Below are 15,951 nucleotides of genomic sequence, written 5' to 3' on the forward strand. Positions count from 1 at the left end.
CCGATAAATGACCAAGGTCGTATGAGACCTTGAATGGATAATCACTGTGCTAAGCTGGCCGAATGCGCCACCGTACGGCGGGTACCATTTCCGCACATCAACGTCATCTGCCGAGGCGTCTGGAGCTTTTTGGATTTTGGTGCAATCGCCAAAGCTGGAGTTAATTTGTAAACCTATTCTGAGTACTGTCTACTTGTTGCGCTAGAATTCTTCGCAGCCCAATCCGCCTTCAAAGCGACGACCCAAACGAAGATGGCATCAAAGCGAGCAGCCAACTCTCTCGCTCACTGTTCCCGGGGTCTTTCTTCCTCGATCACGGCCTGTCATTCCTCAAAGAGTCTCCGATCCAGTCAGCCAGGCCGTCTCTCAACAGCTGTGCCCGTGCTTGCCTTCCTCACCTCACATACTCGTACAGCCCGAACGCAAATGCCCCTGCGCCAACCAAAGCGACACTTCACAACAACATTGTCAGCCCGCAAAGACGAGAGTTCTTCCTCTTCGAGTTCTCCCCAACAATCCAGGCTCTACACCTTTGATGACGTGCAGTCGCTCTCCTCCGCTCCCTCCCCGAACCGCATCCTCATCGACGTCCGCGAGCCCAACGAACTTCAAGCCACCGGGAAGATCCCCAACTCCAAAAACCTCCCAATAACGTCTGCCGCGGACGGCTTCTTCCTGCCTGCAGAGGAGTTTGAGGAGCGGTTCGGATTCGAGAAGCCCGGAAAGGAGGACGAGGTGATTTTCTACTGTAAGGCAGGCGTGAGGAGCAGAGCAGCGGCGAGGCTGGCGGGTCAGGCAGGCTTTGGTGGCACCGTGGGGGAGTTCCCTGGCAGCTGGGTAGAATGGAGCGAGAAAGGAGGCGAGGTTGAGAGGGTGAAATGAAGTGAAACTGGGGACCGGGTACAGCGAGGACAAACTTTCGTGTATAATGTGTATAATTGGTTAGTACAGCGGAAGGCAAGACGGAGCACATTGTGTACAGGGACAAGCGTGCACTGTCTCAGGACTGTCGCATGCTAGACTGAGATTGGGCACAATGGATCATGAGCAGTGATTGACAAGGCAGTACGTTCCGAGCTCACCAAACAACCAGAGCCGGTTTCATTCCGGGAGCATCTGCATATCAGCATATTCATCATCGTCCTCGACATGTGGCGACAGCCCGAGTCCGAGCCCATTCAATTCCTGGGCCAACTTACCGGGAGGACTAGTCTCCGGAACATCTGCGATATCCTCATCTATACCGCCGTCCTCGGCCCCCGCGCCGCGTTCATCGCTTTCGGAGCCCTCGTCGCCGAAGATTTCCTCCCGTCTTCTAGCTACGAGCCATCGCTCGATCTTCTCCTCCGTGCGATTCACCGCTAAAATGAGGGCCTTCAAGCTCAAACAGGCTGTCTGGGCGGTTTCCTCATGGAAAGTCCTGGCCACATCGTCTTTCCCTGCTGCGCGGTCAAGATCTTCAACCTTGGCAAACTGAGGGTACCGTGCGCCCGGGCGCATGATGTCGAGACCTTGCTCGAGTTCGTCTTCCTCCGAGATAGCCCGTCGGGAACCCAGAGAATTTTGAACCTTCTTGATGCGGTCGGTGAGCCGCGCGTCCTCCTCGGCGTAAAGTCTCTCGTTCTGTTCCCGGCTCTCCATTCGTTCCGGCACGTCGGGCAGAGGGAACATATCCAGGATTTCCCTGTCCATGCTGCCGCTGCCGCTGCCACCATCCTGGCCCTGCGTGTGTTGGGGTGAGCCACTGTTCTTGATCCACGTCCGTTGATACCAGCTCATGTACTGGTCGAGTTGATCGTCCGTCATGCCGAGGATATCGCTGTCCGTGACGAGGATCTCGGACCCCGGTTTCAGGCCGTTCGTGACTCTCGCAGCGGTGATATCCTCGTCGAACCTTTCTTTAGCTTCAAGCCAGGCTGCCCAGTTCATGCGCAGAGTGGTGAAGTCGGTGGCGTCCTTCGGGTACCGCTTGACGGTGTCCGAGTCGAACGGGAAGAGCAGCTTCGTGGCCACGACGACGAGCGACATCAATTGGGCTTCAGGGTACGTGGTTGGCTGACGTCGCGTGGTTTCGGTCTCGGGCGGTTTCGTCACGTCAGGATACCTATAAGTGAAGTCGTGTTTGGTGATCATGGTATTCAAGCGGCGCACGGTGGTGTAGACCTCGAGCGGGAGAGCCAGACGGCGGACGTAGTTCAGAAGGAAAAGATTCTGGTTGATCGATGGCATGGCCATGCCGAACGAGGTGTTGAACCATCTCGCTCGGTGGTAGATTGCCTTCTGTAGGTCGTCTGGCCCGGGCAGCCGCGTGGTCGTGTCCAGAGACTGATGGTACTCACCTGGAAGGCGGTCCTTCATCTCTTGGGGAACGTGCCGGATTGCGCGGATGAAGGGGATGTCTTCTTCGAGGATCCATCTAGTGGAGCCTCGTGTCAGTGAACAGCGCATGCGGAAGTGGTTCGGGCCACCATGGAAAATTGTTGTGTCCTCACCTTAGAAACGTAGCCTGTCCGACTGGCCTTCTGAGCATGATGATACCCATGTATGCCAGGGCAGCGGTGTCGATGAGCTTCGGATAGTCATGCGCGGACTCCCTCTTCCTCTTCTCCATCTTCTGCGCAGAAGCGCCGGGGTCCGTATCGCTTTCCTCACCAGAGCTTGCGGTAGTATCGGCCTCGTTGCCAGTCGTATTTGTAAGCCCGTCGACAGCAGTGGCGGCGTCTTGCAGCAGGCGATGCTCCAGTCTCGAGACCCATAACGTCCACATGTCCCGCACCACATTCTGCTGGACGTCAGCAGGTGCCCCCAACGGCGAGGAAAAGCGATGTAGCCAGCTTCTTACGGTTGGTTGACTTACCCATAGTTCGGCTGGGAGGCCTTTCTGGTGGACAAGGGCGTGACATTGCTTCCACAAGATGAATTGCCAGGACTGAAGAAAGAGTTGGAACGCTTTGGCTCCTCGAAGCACTAGAAAAGACTGGTGAGCATTGCAGATGGCCAGTTTATGGGTCGCGTGGACACCGACTCACCTCTCGATGCCTTCTGCTTCTCCTTGTCCACTTTCTTCCTCACGATGGTCCCCTGCCTGCCGAAATCGGCGTCGTCCTCTGCGGTGGTCAGGCCGCGGCCTTGATCGTGCCCATTGTGACAGAAAATCCTCCCATCTTCGTCATGGAAGTCGGCCGAGCCACAAGTGGCGCACTCGTCCCCGTCCATATTGGCGGATTGTCTGCGATCGGGATGGCTTTGCTAGCATGGCGCTCGATGCTGTTAAGGGACGTGTTGTGGAGCTTTACTTTCAGTAAGAAATCTCGCACCAACGAGATCAAGACCGGCCGCAGGTACGGTTCTATATGTTTTCAATGTACCAGGGGATTTAACTGGAAGCAGAAAATGATGTTGGTCACGAGTAATGAAATTGCGTAGCACCAATCAGCGGTGGGCCAATTGCACACTGACAAACAAGGCTGAAATAACGACCCCAAATAACTACTTTGTACCACGCGATTGATTGGCTTGGGTTTTGAAAATTCCTGGGCTGTTCGTCTAGCTACCACTTTTCAAAATGCACCGGCATGCAAGTCTTTCATGGCATGAGAAGATCGCTTTTCAAGGCAGACCACAGAGTTACTGCCCAAGCTAGCTCTAGGCAAAATCGAGTCCGCCTGTTAAATACCTCGATTGTGCAACCAGTCCCGACACCAGCTCTGGAACGTGACATGGTTCTCGTGACCCATAAGTACAACAGTCGTGAATAGGAGGCTGCAGGTGTGCAGTTCGGCTCGGACACCCTTTATTTCGGGGCCTCCTTGGCATCGATGGCAGCTTCCTCACCCATGGCGGTCAAGACGATGACATCTAAAAGCCCGTAAGAATTTGCTAAAGCTGAAATCGAGAATCAAAACTCACTGGTATCCTTCTCGTCAGTACGGAAGAGTTTCTCAATCTTGTCACCAACTTCGCCCTCGGGCATCTTGACATCATCTTTGGTGGAACCATCATCGGACATGAGGGACAAGAAACCGTCATCGGTAATGTCGAGCTATCACTTTCTGTTAGGGGTCTGTACCTTCCATTCACACTCGGTGGGGCCTCTCACCAGCTGGTATTCACGGCGGGTCACGTTGGGAACGTCCATGTTGTGGGTGGAAGGGGACAGATCTTCCAACTTCTTGCCAGTGAAGATATCAAGAGCGACCAGATGGACCTTGGCGTGACCGTGCTTGCCAGTCTTGGAGGTGGACATATCGACAATCTTGCATGGGCGACCTTTGATGACAACGAAACCGTTCTTCCTCAAGGCAGAACATTGCATAGGGTAGGTGGCCGAAGCCCCAGCGTCGGCGGACTCGAAGGTGTGTTCATGCTGGATGTAAAAGCATGTCAGTAAGAACGGACGAGGCTCCTGGTCTGCGACGACTGGCGGAGACGGAGCCAGCCCAGCGCATAGAAGCGGGGTTCATCAAGACAATGCTTACCTGCGCGTCGTTGTCCGCCATGGTGGATAGATGAGAAGATGCCGCTAAGGAGAGTAGAGAGAATTTAGAGATGAAAGAGCCGGTATAAGTCGGTGTGCGACAATTCTCGGGGAAAGAGCGATGGTCAAAAGAGAAAACGCAGACCAGGCCCTGGCTGGGAAAATATGAGTTCGAGATGTTGGTTGCAGAGTGGGATGCGGAGTGCCGCCACTGCCAATCGATAGCATCGGTCCGGCAAACCTCCCTCGTGCTGGCCTTGGCATTGTACGGTGGATGTTCTCGTTAGTAAGTGTACTCCGCAGGAGGAATATGAAGCACCATGTGGCCTCGTAGACACGTGCGTGACGGGCCACAAGCCCATACATGTCTTCGTAGTAATGTCATTGAGACCTCTCTTACGTCTGAACACCCATTATGTGGCTGGACCGCTTGACTGCTGGTGCTGCTACACCCGGCGCCTCGCGAGAGTCTCTCACTCCGTCCAGACCATACTCTCCTGCTCCGCGTAAGAACTCCCAGCTTGCGCCGTCGCAACGTACGTTGTCTGGTCTCGGTCTGTCTGCCAACAGATCGTCCACATCTCTAGACCTCAGTGCGAACACCTCTACTACCTCCCTTACATCTCCGCCCAGGCAAACCAACGGGTCAGCTCTCCGGTTTGAACAAAGACCTCCTCCAGATGTGCCGGACCCAGTCAACGTGCTAAGAGAGTCACTTGGAAAGGCTGGCGATGAAGAAGGACAAGATGCAACACCCAAGGTTCAAGGCGGGCGGCTGGTCGAGGACATTGACTTTGAGGGCTTGAGTCTCGAAGAATTTGCCAACCGGGATATACCATACAGCCCACCGACGACTGGCTATACACTGGAGCCCTCGGCTAGAGAGAATAGACAGAAATACCAAGATTTTCACAATTCAGTGTTGGAATGCGACCAAGTCTTGAAAAACGTTGAATCGTACTTGACCAATTTCAAAGCTGAACTCGGCCAGGTGTCGGCAGAGATTGAAGAACTACAGGCCCGCTCTGTTCAACTGAATGCGAAACTCGACAAACGCCGCAATGTCGAAAAGCTGTTGGGTCCTGCGGTCGAGGAGGTCACCCTCTCTCCGCTCACCGTGCGGTCCATTGCCGATGGACCCATCGATGAGACGTTCGTCAAAGCCGTCAACGACCTCGAGGCGAGGTCACTCATCATGGAAGCCAAAGAAAAGCATTCAGAACAGCTCAAGGCTTTGCAAGACCTGAAACCTCTCCTTGAGGACCTCAAAGTCAAAGCCCTTGAACGGATCCGAGATTACATAGTGGCTCAGATCAAAGCACTCCGGTCGCCTAACATCAATGCCCAAGTTATCCAACAGCAGACGCTACTCAGATATAAGGACCTCTTTGCGTTTCTGGCTCGGAATCATCCCACTCTGGGTGAGGAGATTGGCCAAGCATATGTCAACACAATGCGATGGTACTACAGCAGCCACTTCACCCGCTACCAACAAGCCCTCTCATCCCTCCAGATCCACGCCTTTGATCTCCACGACCTGCTTGGCTCGGATCCCGCCCCAGCACGCCGAAACGTCCTCGGCGCATCAAAACCGGCGCCTCCCCAACACGATGCCTTCAATCTCGGCCGTCGAGAGCAGATCATAAAATCCAAGACCGACATCACTGCCATCCCGGCCTATCTCGCTGAAGACAACAAATCCGCACATTATCTCGAGATTCCTTTTCGGAACTTCAATCGAGCTCTCATCGACAATGTATCTGCCGAGTACTCGGTCGTTACGGAACTGTTCGCAACGAACACGTACCATCGGATATCCCGGCGCGTGACGGAGATTTTTGAGCCGACTTTCACAATCGGCCACAATTTGACGAGGTCCTTAGTCGAGAACACCAATGACTGCCTGGGTTTCCTTCTCTGCGTGCGTCTGAACCAGCACTTCGCATTTGAAGCGCAGAGACGCAAGGTTCCCGTAGCGGATTCCTACATCAACTATACCAATATCCTCCTGTGGCCGAGATTCCAGATGGTCATGGACGCTCATTGCGAGTCGTTGAGGAAAGTCCCCATTCCAAGCAGTGGGAACCGTGGCGCTGCTGCAGCATTCTCCTTGGTTGGCGGAGGATCAACCGATACTTCAAGAGCCTCAGTCGCACCGCACGCGATCACACAACGCTTCGGGCAACTCGTGCAGGGCATTTTGCTGCTCAGTGCCGAGGCAGGCGATGACGAGCCCGTCTCTCATAGTCTGGCCCGGCTGAGGACAGAGTACGAGACACTGATGGGCAAATTAGCCAAAGCGGCAGGTGATGCGAGCAAAAGAGCGAAGTTCCTGTATAACAACTATAGTCTAGTCTTGACGATCATTAGCGATACAAAGGGCAAATTGGCGGCGGACCAGAAGGAGCATTTCGGCACGTTGGTCAAGGAGTTTAAAGGACGATAGAACTATATCTCACGACGGCATGGAGTTGAAGGGGCCGCCGTGATTCCAGTGTCGAACCTCGTCACGGTAGGCTGTCGCTCAAGGGGGCCGACAAATTAAAGCTTCGTACGAAGTACAGTATGCCGTGTTTCTCCTCGATCTCGGAAAACGTCGTCGAGTCCGAAACCGCCTCATGGCAAATGAATCCGTTCCAATTTGGCTGTAAGGGCACCGTGGCCCCCTCTGCAAGCTAATGCAAGATGCCTCGCCGCCTTTTAGAAGGCTTTCGATGCAGGACGCCCAATCCGCAGCGAAGCCGTCGAGATCTCTGTTGCGCTTGCCTGGTGTTGGAGCGGGTGCTTGGGCAATGCTTAGGAAATGCTTAGGAAATGCTTAGGGTGGCGCCTGCCGTCCGGCCAGGTCAACCTCCCGTTCCTGGCGTGTCTTCTACTTACCCCGCGCTCCACCAGTATGTACGAGTTACCTCAGCCGTCACGCAACCTAGCGTGGTTAGCACGGTTCTCTCTGTTCTCTCATCTCTCTCTAACCTGCCCGTCATGGTTCGCTCAGGTTGATCGAGAGAATATCTGCCGGCCCTGACGCATGTCAAAGCCCTGCAGCCCCAGCATGCGACGGTGGCGTGCAGTGATACTGTGCAACGGCAGTCTGCAAGGCTTACTGCCCATTCGACCTTCTTGAGCCGCTAGCTCGCCAGACTGCAATCTCGACAGTTCGGATCTGGTGACCTGGGCTCAAGCTAACATGCCACACTGTTGACGAGGTCGATGTGCTTGTCCATCGCAGATAAGGGCATGTGACCACCGCGGCTGCGATGGCTATGCGCGCTTGTCGTCCTACATATACCTCTTTCAGTCACCCTGACCCAGTGGGGGATGTTCGATGTTTCCTCGAGCTCGTTCGCAGGCACCGTCACTCGCTACTGACCGACGATTGAGATTGTCATGTCCTGCCTACTGGGCAGAGCAAACACCCCTTTGCAGTTTGCGCACAATCTCGAGATGGAGAAATCCTCAAACTATCACATTTCCTCTAGCTCGCAATCGCCAGAGTATTGCCCCGTCGACTTCAACGATGTACACAAGATCGAGGTGAGTACGGTTCAGCTGCTGAAGTCTGGTGTTTGCTGACCGTTCTCCCAGTTGAACAAGGCAGCGGATGATTCCGGCGACATCCCCACGGCCGAGGAATATGGTTATGTCTGTCGAGGTCTCAAATCCCGCCATATCCACTTCATCGCCCTCGGTGGTAGCATCAGTACTGGTCTCTTCTTGGGCATCGGTCGTGCCTTCCTCCAAGCCGGTCCTCTGTCGGCCCTGCTTGGATACACCTTTACCGGTCTGGCCTCGTCTGCGGCATGATGATGTGTCTCGGTGAGATGGCGACATGGCTAGCCCTTCCCAGTACCATCCCACAGTTTTGCGCTCGTTACGTGGATGATGCCATAGGGTTTGTAGTCGGCTGGAATAACTGGTACTCGTGTGCCATCACACTCGGTGTCGAAGTCTCAGCTGCTGCAACCGTCATCCAGTTTCTGGCACGGTGCGCAAGATATCAACGTCGCAGCATGGATCTCCATCGTCATTGTGCCCGTCCTAGGATTGAACATCTTCGCTTTCGCCATCTACGCTGAAGCCGAATTCATCTTCTCTTCCGTCAAGGTGGTCACCATTGTCGGCCTCCTCGTCCTCGCCCTCATCATCGACGCCGGTGGTGTTTCAGGACAGCACCGCCTCGGTTTCCAGTACTGGAGCAACCCTGGTGCCATGAAGGCATATACCGCTGGTGGTGACACTGGCCGGTTCCTTGGTCTCTGGTCGATCCTCGCCAACGCCGACTTCTCATACGGCGGTGTCGAAATGGTGGCTGTCGCTGCTGGTGAAGCTGAAGACCCACGCCGAAACATCCCCAAGGCCGTTCGCCGCGTGTCCTGGCGGATCCTCTTCTTTTATGTACTGGGCTCATTGGCCACCGGTGTTCTCCTTCCTCACAACGACGAGCACTTGATCAGTGTCCGCGAGAACGATGTGCTTGGTGCTGCTCAATCTCTCTGGGTCATTGCTATCAGCCGTGCCGGTATCAGTGCTCTCCCGTCAATCATCAACGCTGTCATCTTGACCTCGGCCTCCTCTTCCGCCAACGCCTTGCTGTACACCGGTTCCCTCTCCCTGTACGCCCTGCGCAGAACCGACAGGCACTTCGATTCCTGCTCTAGTGCTCGAAGACCGGTGTTCCCGTATGGTGCGTGCTGATAACCTGGTCAACCTCGCTTCTGACCTATATGTCCTGCTCATCGGGCTCGAACACGGTATTCACGTGGTTCCAGAACCTGACTACAATCTCCACCCTGTTCACCTGGGTCAGCATCACCATCGCTTACATCCGCTTCTATCACGCCTGCAAGGCTCAAGGCATCGACCGCAACACTCTGCCCTTCAAGTCGCCCCTCCAGCCGTACCTCGGTTATGCCGCCACCATCTTCTTCAGCCTGATCATCTTGATCAACGGATTTGAATCTATTGCTGAGGGGTTCGGTTACCAGGCCTTCATCACGGATTATATTGGCATACCCATCTACTTTGGCCTGTACCTGTTCTGGAGAATTGTCAAATGCACAGGTTTCCACAAGTCCAGCGACGCCGATCTGTACACTGGAAAGGCTGCCTTGGATGCCATCGTTTGGCCCAAGCGCAAGCCAAGGAACCTGGTGGAGAGGAGCTGGTTCTGGATAGCATGAGCATTGTCTTGAGCGGTTGCTTGGCCTAATCAGTGGCCGTGCCACGTCAAATATGTTTCTGGAGAAACAAGTGTACATACCTCTTCTGGCATTGCGTGCGTGCCTGTGAGCTCATGTGTGTGTCTAAGTATTAAACCGAAGCAGAATATCCAGAGAGCTCGGAGACGAGCTACGATAAATGTATCCTTCAGCGAGCTGCATATACAATATCGCTCGCCACATACTGCATGCGACCTGGCCATTAGTTTGAAGCCTCCATCCCATCCCGTAGCTACTTTGTGTCGCTTTGATGCCTTAAGGTATGCCTCGGTCGAGTAGATTACCTGGGAGTGTGCTCGTATCATCCTCGTCCTCGACACATGGTCGCACACGCGCCCGGGATATGAGCGACGAACAATGGCGATTTGCTGACGACACCGCCCTTTTCTATCTGTCCAAGCCCCTGTCTGTGTATTGTATTGGTACATATATGGATTACTCCATGTCGATTCTCTCTATTCTACACGATAGATACAGAGGCCACCCACCCACCCGTGCAGCATCTATCCAAAGGCAGTACATCCACCTCACTTAGTATACCCGATCGTTGCATGCCTGTCCAATGGAATACCTGGTACATCTTACTTGGTATATACCCGATTGGGGTCTTCCTTCCAGTCCAAAGCAGTTTACATCTCTCTGTAGTTGGTATACTCGATGGTTGCCTGGCCTTTCCAGAGCAGTACAGTCTACATCTCACTTTTACTCGGTATACTCGATCGTTGCCTGCCTTGTCGGCAGGTGCGTCACGACGAACGATTCGCGCATGTAATTTTGCAGCCCAGTAAGTTCGTCCTTGTGGTCGCGGATCGCCCAGGCGGTTTCACGCGCCACACGAACACAGTCGTTCATGCCCGGGGCACCTTGCCACCAAGGCCCTAGAACCTTGAGTCGTCCCTTGTATTTGGATAGCAACGCGTCGTGGATGGTGGCCATATCCTGGGCATAGCCCACTGGCGGTTGCGGGATGCAGTTGCGATTGAGCCGGGCTTTCGCGACCGTGGGCCGCTCGTCGATGTTCAAGTGTCGCTTCAGTAGTGTCTGGGCCATTTCTATGGCTTGCTTCTCCGTCGGCAGATCGCTGTCGGCCCATTCATTCCACCAATGTCCACCCATCATGACGGTTAGCTTTGTGCCCGGTGCGGTGTCTTGGTGAACGATGTCCGGACCATCGTAAGGTTCCTGCTGCGGACGAACCACGGGCTGGCCTTTCTCCTTGTCCCATTCCCTTTGGATGTAGAAGGGAGGAGATGACCGACGGTTCACCGAGTCGAAGCGTCCTGATGTCTCGGAGCCGAACAGGACACCCAAAGCACGCTCGGGATTCTGTTCGACCGGAACTGAACGTGGAATGAGGTACCCGAACCCTCTGATCGAAAGTAGGTCTGGGTTGTCGTAGTAGAGGTTGATGACCATGACGTTGACGGATTTGTTGCTGTGTTGGCAAGCGGCGTTGACTCTCTCATCCGTTGTTCCAGCCGGATTTCTGGGGTTATTAGACAGGAAGAACTGCTGCATGGACCGAGGACCCAGGGTTGAGACCACGTAATCATACACAGAGGCCGCTGGAGAGGACTTGGACCCTACACGGAGTCGATCTTGAGCTTTCTCGAAAGTCACTTCTTCAACTGCGGTTGACTCGAGAATGGTGATATTCTTGGTCTGACGGAGGCGCTGTTCCAGTGCGGACGTCAGCTGGGCCAGTCCATGTTTGAATGTATAAACACTCAGACGGTCGAAGATTTCCGGATTTGGCACACGCCTCAAGTAAGCATCCGGCGAATTCAGGGCAGCAGCGAAACGCTGTCGGTGGCGGACAAGATCAGCGCGAGCGATGCCACGACGGTTCAGCCGATCAGCCAGGACTTCCAACAAAATGCTAGATTTTTCGTCGCGATTCCTGGATTCAAGATGCCACATCATTGTGGCCAGGGTTCGGGCGCTCAACTGGTATATGTCGCCCGCATAGACCCCGTGGAAGAATGCAGAAGCTATGTTGTTGGCGACCTCTTTGCCAAACCTTCGGGATATGAAATCGCCTAGCGGTTCGTCCTTCACGTTTTCATCCCGGAGAGGAGTCCACGGTTCCTTGAAGATATTCCAAAACCTTTCAAAGAGTGGCTCTGTCAGAACGGTGCGCACACTTTCGATGAAATCGGAGAATGAGGCACCCTTCAGTGGCGCGGGCATTTTGACAAGACGGTCTGGATAGTAGAGGTATCGATTACGGGCAGCGGCAGCCTCCTTGGATATAGCGACAAGGTCGTTTGTAAGGTCCAAGTCACAAACCTAACAGGAACTTGCATTTAGCAAGATGTGCGCGACAATTGTCGACGGGACGCATACCATCTCGAGCATTGCCGAGGACATGATTCCCGGGGCGCATCTTATTGTTCGGGGGCCCCACTCGAAGAGCACATCGCCATTGTCTACCTTGACCGTTTCCGAGTCAATCCATCCTCCAAGCCTGGCATTCTTTTCATAGATGGTAATCTTAGCTTTGGGAATTTCGCGGCTGAGGTGGTATGCCGTGGCTAACCCCGTCAACCCTCCGCCCAATATTGCAATCTCCCTCGCGTGCGGGTTTGGAGGAGGAACAGAAGGAACGGCCAGGTCAAAGGGAGAGCCGCCTTGGGGAGCCCTGTCGTAGCCATTTCGGCCGGTGGTTGTTAAAGTGCGGAGGGTCGCAGGTCGGACTCGAGGCTGTAATGCACTCTTTACAGTATTTCTGTACAAGGCATTGCAGCCAGCCACGGGCATCTCCAGGGAGTAGATATCGAGTGGCACATGTGTCGAGGAGCAGGGAGCAGGGAGAAAAGAAACACGTCCAGCAGATCCTATAGAGCGATCAGACCTGCTGTGGGGAGCAACGATGCATTACTGAGTGATGATGCTGCCCTCGGTAGACTTGCCCTGAATCCCCACACAATAATCAATTACCTAAGCAATTACTACGCCTCGCAGCTCAAACCCAGTCAGCTTAGTGTACTGCACCAGCCACAAGGCTGTGGCCCCTAACGCTGCGCAAATGGCCTGCCACGCTTCCTGTGAATTGCCGACGATGCTCCGAATCGCCCACCAACTTCTTTCCCCATCCATCAGCACGGCGGCTGCAAAACGCCCACGGGACCCAACCAGGCAAGACACTGCTCGGCGCCGGTGTGAAGCCTGATCTCCCTGATCTCGGTCGCTCCCGCTGTGCGCCAGGCAGGCCAGGCAAGGCAAGGCGTCGTCTCGACCCTACAGAGGCCGCCGAGCTGTTCCACGTCCAGTCCGGTCCAGTCGAGTCCGTTCTACATGCGAGGCTGACCCTTTCGAAGCAGAAGCGAAATCCACGAGCCATAGGCGTGAATTCCTATAATGCCTGTCCCAGGACCACCTTCCTCCAGCAAGTCCGGTATTCAGACCAGCGCCGACGGGGCCGCGTACATCCCGTCGTCCCGCCGCGCCGATGGGACCACCAGGAAAGAAATCCGAGTACGGCCTGGTTATCGCCCGCCTGAAGACGTTGAGACGTACAAGAACCGGAGCGCCGAGGCGTGGAAGAACAGAACTGCAGGCACCGTCGGGGTTCCCGGCGCACACACGGATGAAACCCCCAGCAAGAGCAAGAATGCGAAACGCAGGGAAGCGGCGCGAAGAAAGGCCGCCGAAGATGCCGAAGCGGGCGGGGACCAGGAAGAGGAGGCGCTCACATCGGCCTTGAGGGCGGCGGAAATCTCGAACTCGGACGGACGCGCCAAGGGAGGACATGCTCCCTCCGCGACCCCAGACGCGGACTTGGACGCCGAGCAACAGAAGAAGATCCGCAACCAGCTGAAGAAACTGCGGGCGGTACAGGAACTCAAGGACAAGAGAGCGGCGGGCGAGAAGTTGTCGCCCGATCAGATAATGAAGATTGGGAAGGAGATGGAGTTGCGCCGGGATCTGAGCAAGTTGGGGTATGATGGGCCCGAGGCACTTGTACCAGGGCAGGGGCCTGAGTCTGCACATGAGCCTGTCCGGTCTGCGAGCGTGAGTGGTTGATGCAATGTTCATCTATGGACGTCAACGTGTTCCTTCCGACTTTCCTGGCGAGGAGTGCCGACAAGCTGGGCCAACTGCAAAATACAGCACTGACACCAGCACTGGCACCAGCAAGTAAGGTTCAGGGTCCGAGATCAAGAAACGCGTCTGAAGCCGCCAGAACTACCGGGAGAATAGGCGCCTGGAGGCCGCTGAACACTTGAGTTGCGCGTATGCCTGTGACAAAAGGTGGAGGTCCAGCTGCGAGTGGGAAGGAGCGTCGAGCATGGGCGCCGAAATCTCCATAGCGAGCGCACACTTTCGTGTCGCTGATGGGAATGCTCTCAAAGGAGCATGCTGCGCCGTTCGAGGTGACGACTCGGTCTATCTCTACGGCCCAACAGCGATACGAGAGCGACACGGGTCTCATACCCGCGCGATTGCCTTCACAGCAGATAAAGGGATTTTCTATGGTAAAGTTCTGGAAGCCCAGGAGCCGTGGCCATGATGGATTATATATGCCCACAGTGCAGCCCAAAGAATATCTTACTGATCACTGGGATCGAGGCAGCAGGAGTCCCTCAGGGCGAGAACATCGGCTAAGAGCCAAATTGGCTTTCATATCTATTAATCGATCAAGAGAAGGGGACATGTCTTTTTAGGTACGCCGCCCTAAGCGACATCAGCAGAGAAATCTTGGCCCTTGTTCTTCAGTTCGCCTCATTCTGTGGGACGCGCCCAGGTCGTATGGAGTTGACAACGTCCATACTGTGTGGTCCTCAGTGGGGTTTTAGAAAGACCTGAAAATATAGGCCGCTAGAGCCGCTTTGCTTCAGAAGTGAACGATTTACTCGGGTTTGCGATGAGCCATGTCGGATCGATCACATGACGAAGTTGAATCGTCCTTGAAGCGGCGTCGGAAATTTCCCGTAAATGGCATCTGCAGCCTGCATTTTGAGCTGTACGAGAGCTGCTCATTTCGACCAATCGATTTCGACTGACTGAAGAACTTCGTCGCTCTTTACCTGCACGACAACGACAAGTCCAGAAACATCCCAGAGTTGTCCAAGATGCCGATTACCGTGAGTATTGTGATCCACGAGCTTTCCAAGTGCTCTCGGTACTGATCGAGCTCAGGACCAAATCTCCCGCGGCCTCTTCAAGTATGAACCTGCCAGCTCCTCGTCCACGCTTCTGCTCACCTCTCACAGTGGTTTAATACGAAAGAACGCTACCTACCTGACCGTGATCTTCCTTGGCGCTTTCACATTCGAACTGTGAGCTCGGTCCAGCCACCCGGTGTATTCTGAAGCTGATCTAGGCGTAGGGGATTTGAAGGGGCAACAAACGCTTTATGGGACAATTGGAATAAGGGCGTACGTGCTTCCTGACCAGTATACTCTGCGCTCTGCGAACTGGAACTGACCCGCCAACGCAGCGACAATGGAAGGACATCAAACACAAATATATGCAGCAGGAAGAGGAAGAAGAGTAGCGGCCGGGCATCGCATTTGGAGTATGGAGTTCCCTTCAGTCCAAAATGATGGAGGGTGCGCGACACCAAGGGTGCAAACTCGAAAGTGGCGCTGTACATAACTATGAAGGACGATAATAAGACCAGTTCAAGACGGAAGGCTTCCCATATTTCCAGCGAACCGTGTTGAGGGGGATGTGACCTGAATACCAAATGAGCCCGTATCCGCTTTGGATCTGTGACTGCAAGGGTATGAAATGTCGAGCATTGGAGCTCCAATACGGAGTACGCTTTCAGGCTTTCTGTGCCCGGGTAACTTTTCTGGAACGACCCCAATTGCGATTCCAGCGTGGTTCCATAGAAGGGACCACCCCCCAGCTGAGCGAGAAAAGCAATGGCAATGGGGGGCAAAGACTCCAGCACTTGAATAGACACTTTTGGCTGTAGAAGATGACCCGTGCCTGAGCCCTCGTGGAAATCAGATGGTAGCCGATCATCTGAGAGGCGGGCGGCGCCAAAGCGGCACCAGGCTGCATCCCACCTTCGTGGATTTCGCCTCAGGTACATCGCAATTGCCAGGCCTGATATCCCTCGAGGACTAGATTGTTATCCTCTCCGACAGTTCACCCAACTCCCGGATCTCGTGATTTGAGGTGGAAAATCTGGCTGGACGAGCAAGCATAGAACGGCTACGAACAGAGGGCCGCAGGAGGCGACATCTCGACTATCACCCGCCTTCGGTTCGTCGCAGGCTCTCCCCATAACGAAGAGGGAGA

The 15,951-nt window shown here is 54.6% G+C and overlaps 9 protein-coding genes across 9 annotated transcripts; 6 read left to right on the forward strand and 3 right to left on the reverse strand.

Moving 5' to 3' along the window:
- Positions 1-426: 426 nt before the first annotated feature.
- A1O7_09448 (uncharacterized protein) lies at positions 427-882 on the forward strand (the record flags this gene model as incomplete). The annotated part of the gene is made up of 1 exon (XM_007763436.1): positions 427-882. The coding sequence occupies one exon, from the start codon at positions 427-429 to the stop codon at positions 880-882; it is 456 nt and encodes a 151-aa protein (XP_007761626.1).
- Positions 883-1,101: 219 nt separating this feature from the next.
- On the reverse strand, positions 1,102-3,216 carry A1O7_09449 (uncharacterized protein; the record flags this gene model as incomplete). The annotated part of the gene is made up of 4 exons (XM_007763437.1): positions 1,102-2,416; positions 2,493-2,782; positions 2,858-2,967; positions 3,030-3,216. 4 exons carry the CDS (start codon positions 3,214-3,216, stop codon positions 1,102-1,104), a joined length of 1,902 nt encoding a protein of 633 aa, XP_007761627.1.
- A 577-nt stretch (positions 3,217-3,793) lies between these two features.
- Positions 3,794-4,499, reverse strand: A1O7_09450 (eukaryotic translation initiation factor 5A-2; the record flags this gene model as incomplete). The annotated part of the gene is made up of 4 exons (XM_007763438.1): positions 3,794-3,858; positions 3,910-4,042; positions 4,100-4,366; positions 4,479-4,499. The coding sequence occupies 4 exons, from the start codon at positions 4,497-4,499 to the stop codon at positions 3,794-3,796; spliced, it is 486 nt and encodes a 161-aa protein (XP_007761628.1).
- Positions 4,500-4,892: 393 nt separating this feature from the next.
- Positions 4,893-6,923, forward strand: A1O7_09451 (uncharacterized protein; the record flags this gene model as incomplete). The annotated part of the gene is made up of 1 exon (XM_007763439.1): positions 4,893-6,923. One exon carries the CDS (start codon positions 4,893-4,895, stop codon positions 6,921-6,923), a length of 2,031 nt encoding a protein of 676 aa, XP_007761629.1.
- A 998-nt stretch (positions 6,924-7,921) lies between these two features.
- Positions 7,922-8,281, forward strand: A1O7_09452 (AAT family amino acid transporter; the record flags this gene model as incomplete). Its single annotated transcript, XM_007763440.1, has 2 exons — positions 7,922-8,011; positions 8,063-8,281. 2 exons carry the CDS (start codon positions 7,922-7,924, stop codon positions 8,279-8,281), a joined length of 309 nt encoding a protein of 102 aa, XP_007761630.1.
- Positions 8,282-8,298: 17 nt separating this feature from the next.
- On the forward strand, positions 8,299-9,657 carry A1O7_09453 (uncharacterized protein; the record flags this gene model as incomplete). The annotated part of the gene is made up of 3 exons (XM_007763441.1): positions 8,299-8,369; positions 8,452-9,148; positions 9,247-9,657. 3 exons carry the CDS (start codon positions 8,299-8,301, stop codon positions 9,655-9,657), a joined length of 1,179 nt encoding a protein of 392 aa, XP_007761631.1.
- A 741-nt stretch (positions 9,658-10,398) lies between these two features.
- On the reverse strand, positions 10,399-12,456 carry A1O7_09454 (protoporphyrinogen oxidase; the record flags this gene model as incomplete). The annotated part of the gene is made up of 2 exons (XM_007763442.1): positions 10,399-11,985; positions 12,043-12,456. 2 exons carry the CDS (start codon positions 12,454-12,456, stop codon positions 10,399-10,401), a joined length of 2,001 nt encoding a protein of 666 aa, XP_007761632.1.
- A 600-nt stretch (positions 12,457-13,056) lies between these two features.
- Positions 13,057-13,722, forward strand: A1O7_09455 (uncharacterized protein; the record flags this gene model as incomplete). The annotated part of the gene is made up of 1 exon (XM_007763443.1): positions 13,057-13,722. One exon carries the CDS (start codon positions 13,057-13,059, stop codon positions 13,720-13,722), a length of 666 nt encoding a protein of 221 aa, XP_007761633.1.
- A 1,049-nt stretch (positions 13,723-14,771) lies between these two features.
- A1O7_09456 (ubiquinol-cytochrome c reductase subunit 9) lies at positions 14,772-15,196 on the forward strand (the record flags this gene model as incomplete). Its single annotated transcript, XM_007763444.1, has 5 exons — positions 14,772-14,783; positions 14,839-14,864; positions 14,913-14,978; positions 15,029-15,077; positions 15,140-15,196. The coding sequence occupies 5 exons, from the start codon at positions 14,772-14,774 to the stop codon at positions 15,194-15,196; spliced, it is 210 nt and encodes a 69-aa protein (XP_007761634.1).
- Positions 15,197-15,951: the final 755 nt, after the last annotated feature.

This window comes from Cladophialophora yegresii (genome assembly GCF_000585515.1).
Source record: "Cladophialophora yegresii CBS 114405 chromosome Unknown aczIN-supercont1.7, whole genome shotgun sequence".
NCBI classification, from domain to species: Eukaryota; Fungi; Ascomycota; class Eurotiomycetes; order Chaetothyriales; family Herpotrichiellaceae; genus Cladophialophora; species Cladophialophora yegresii.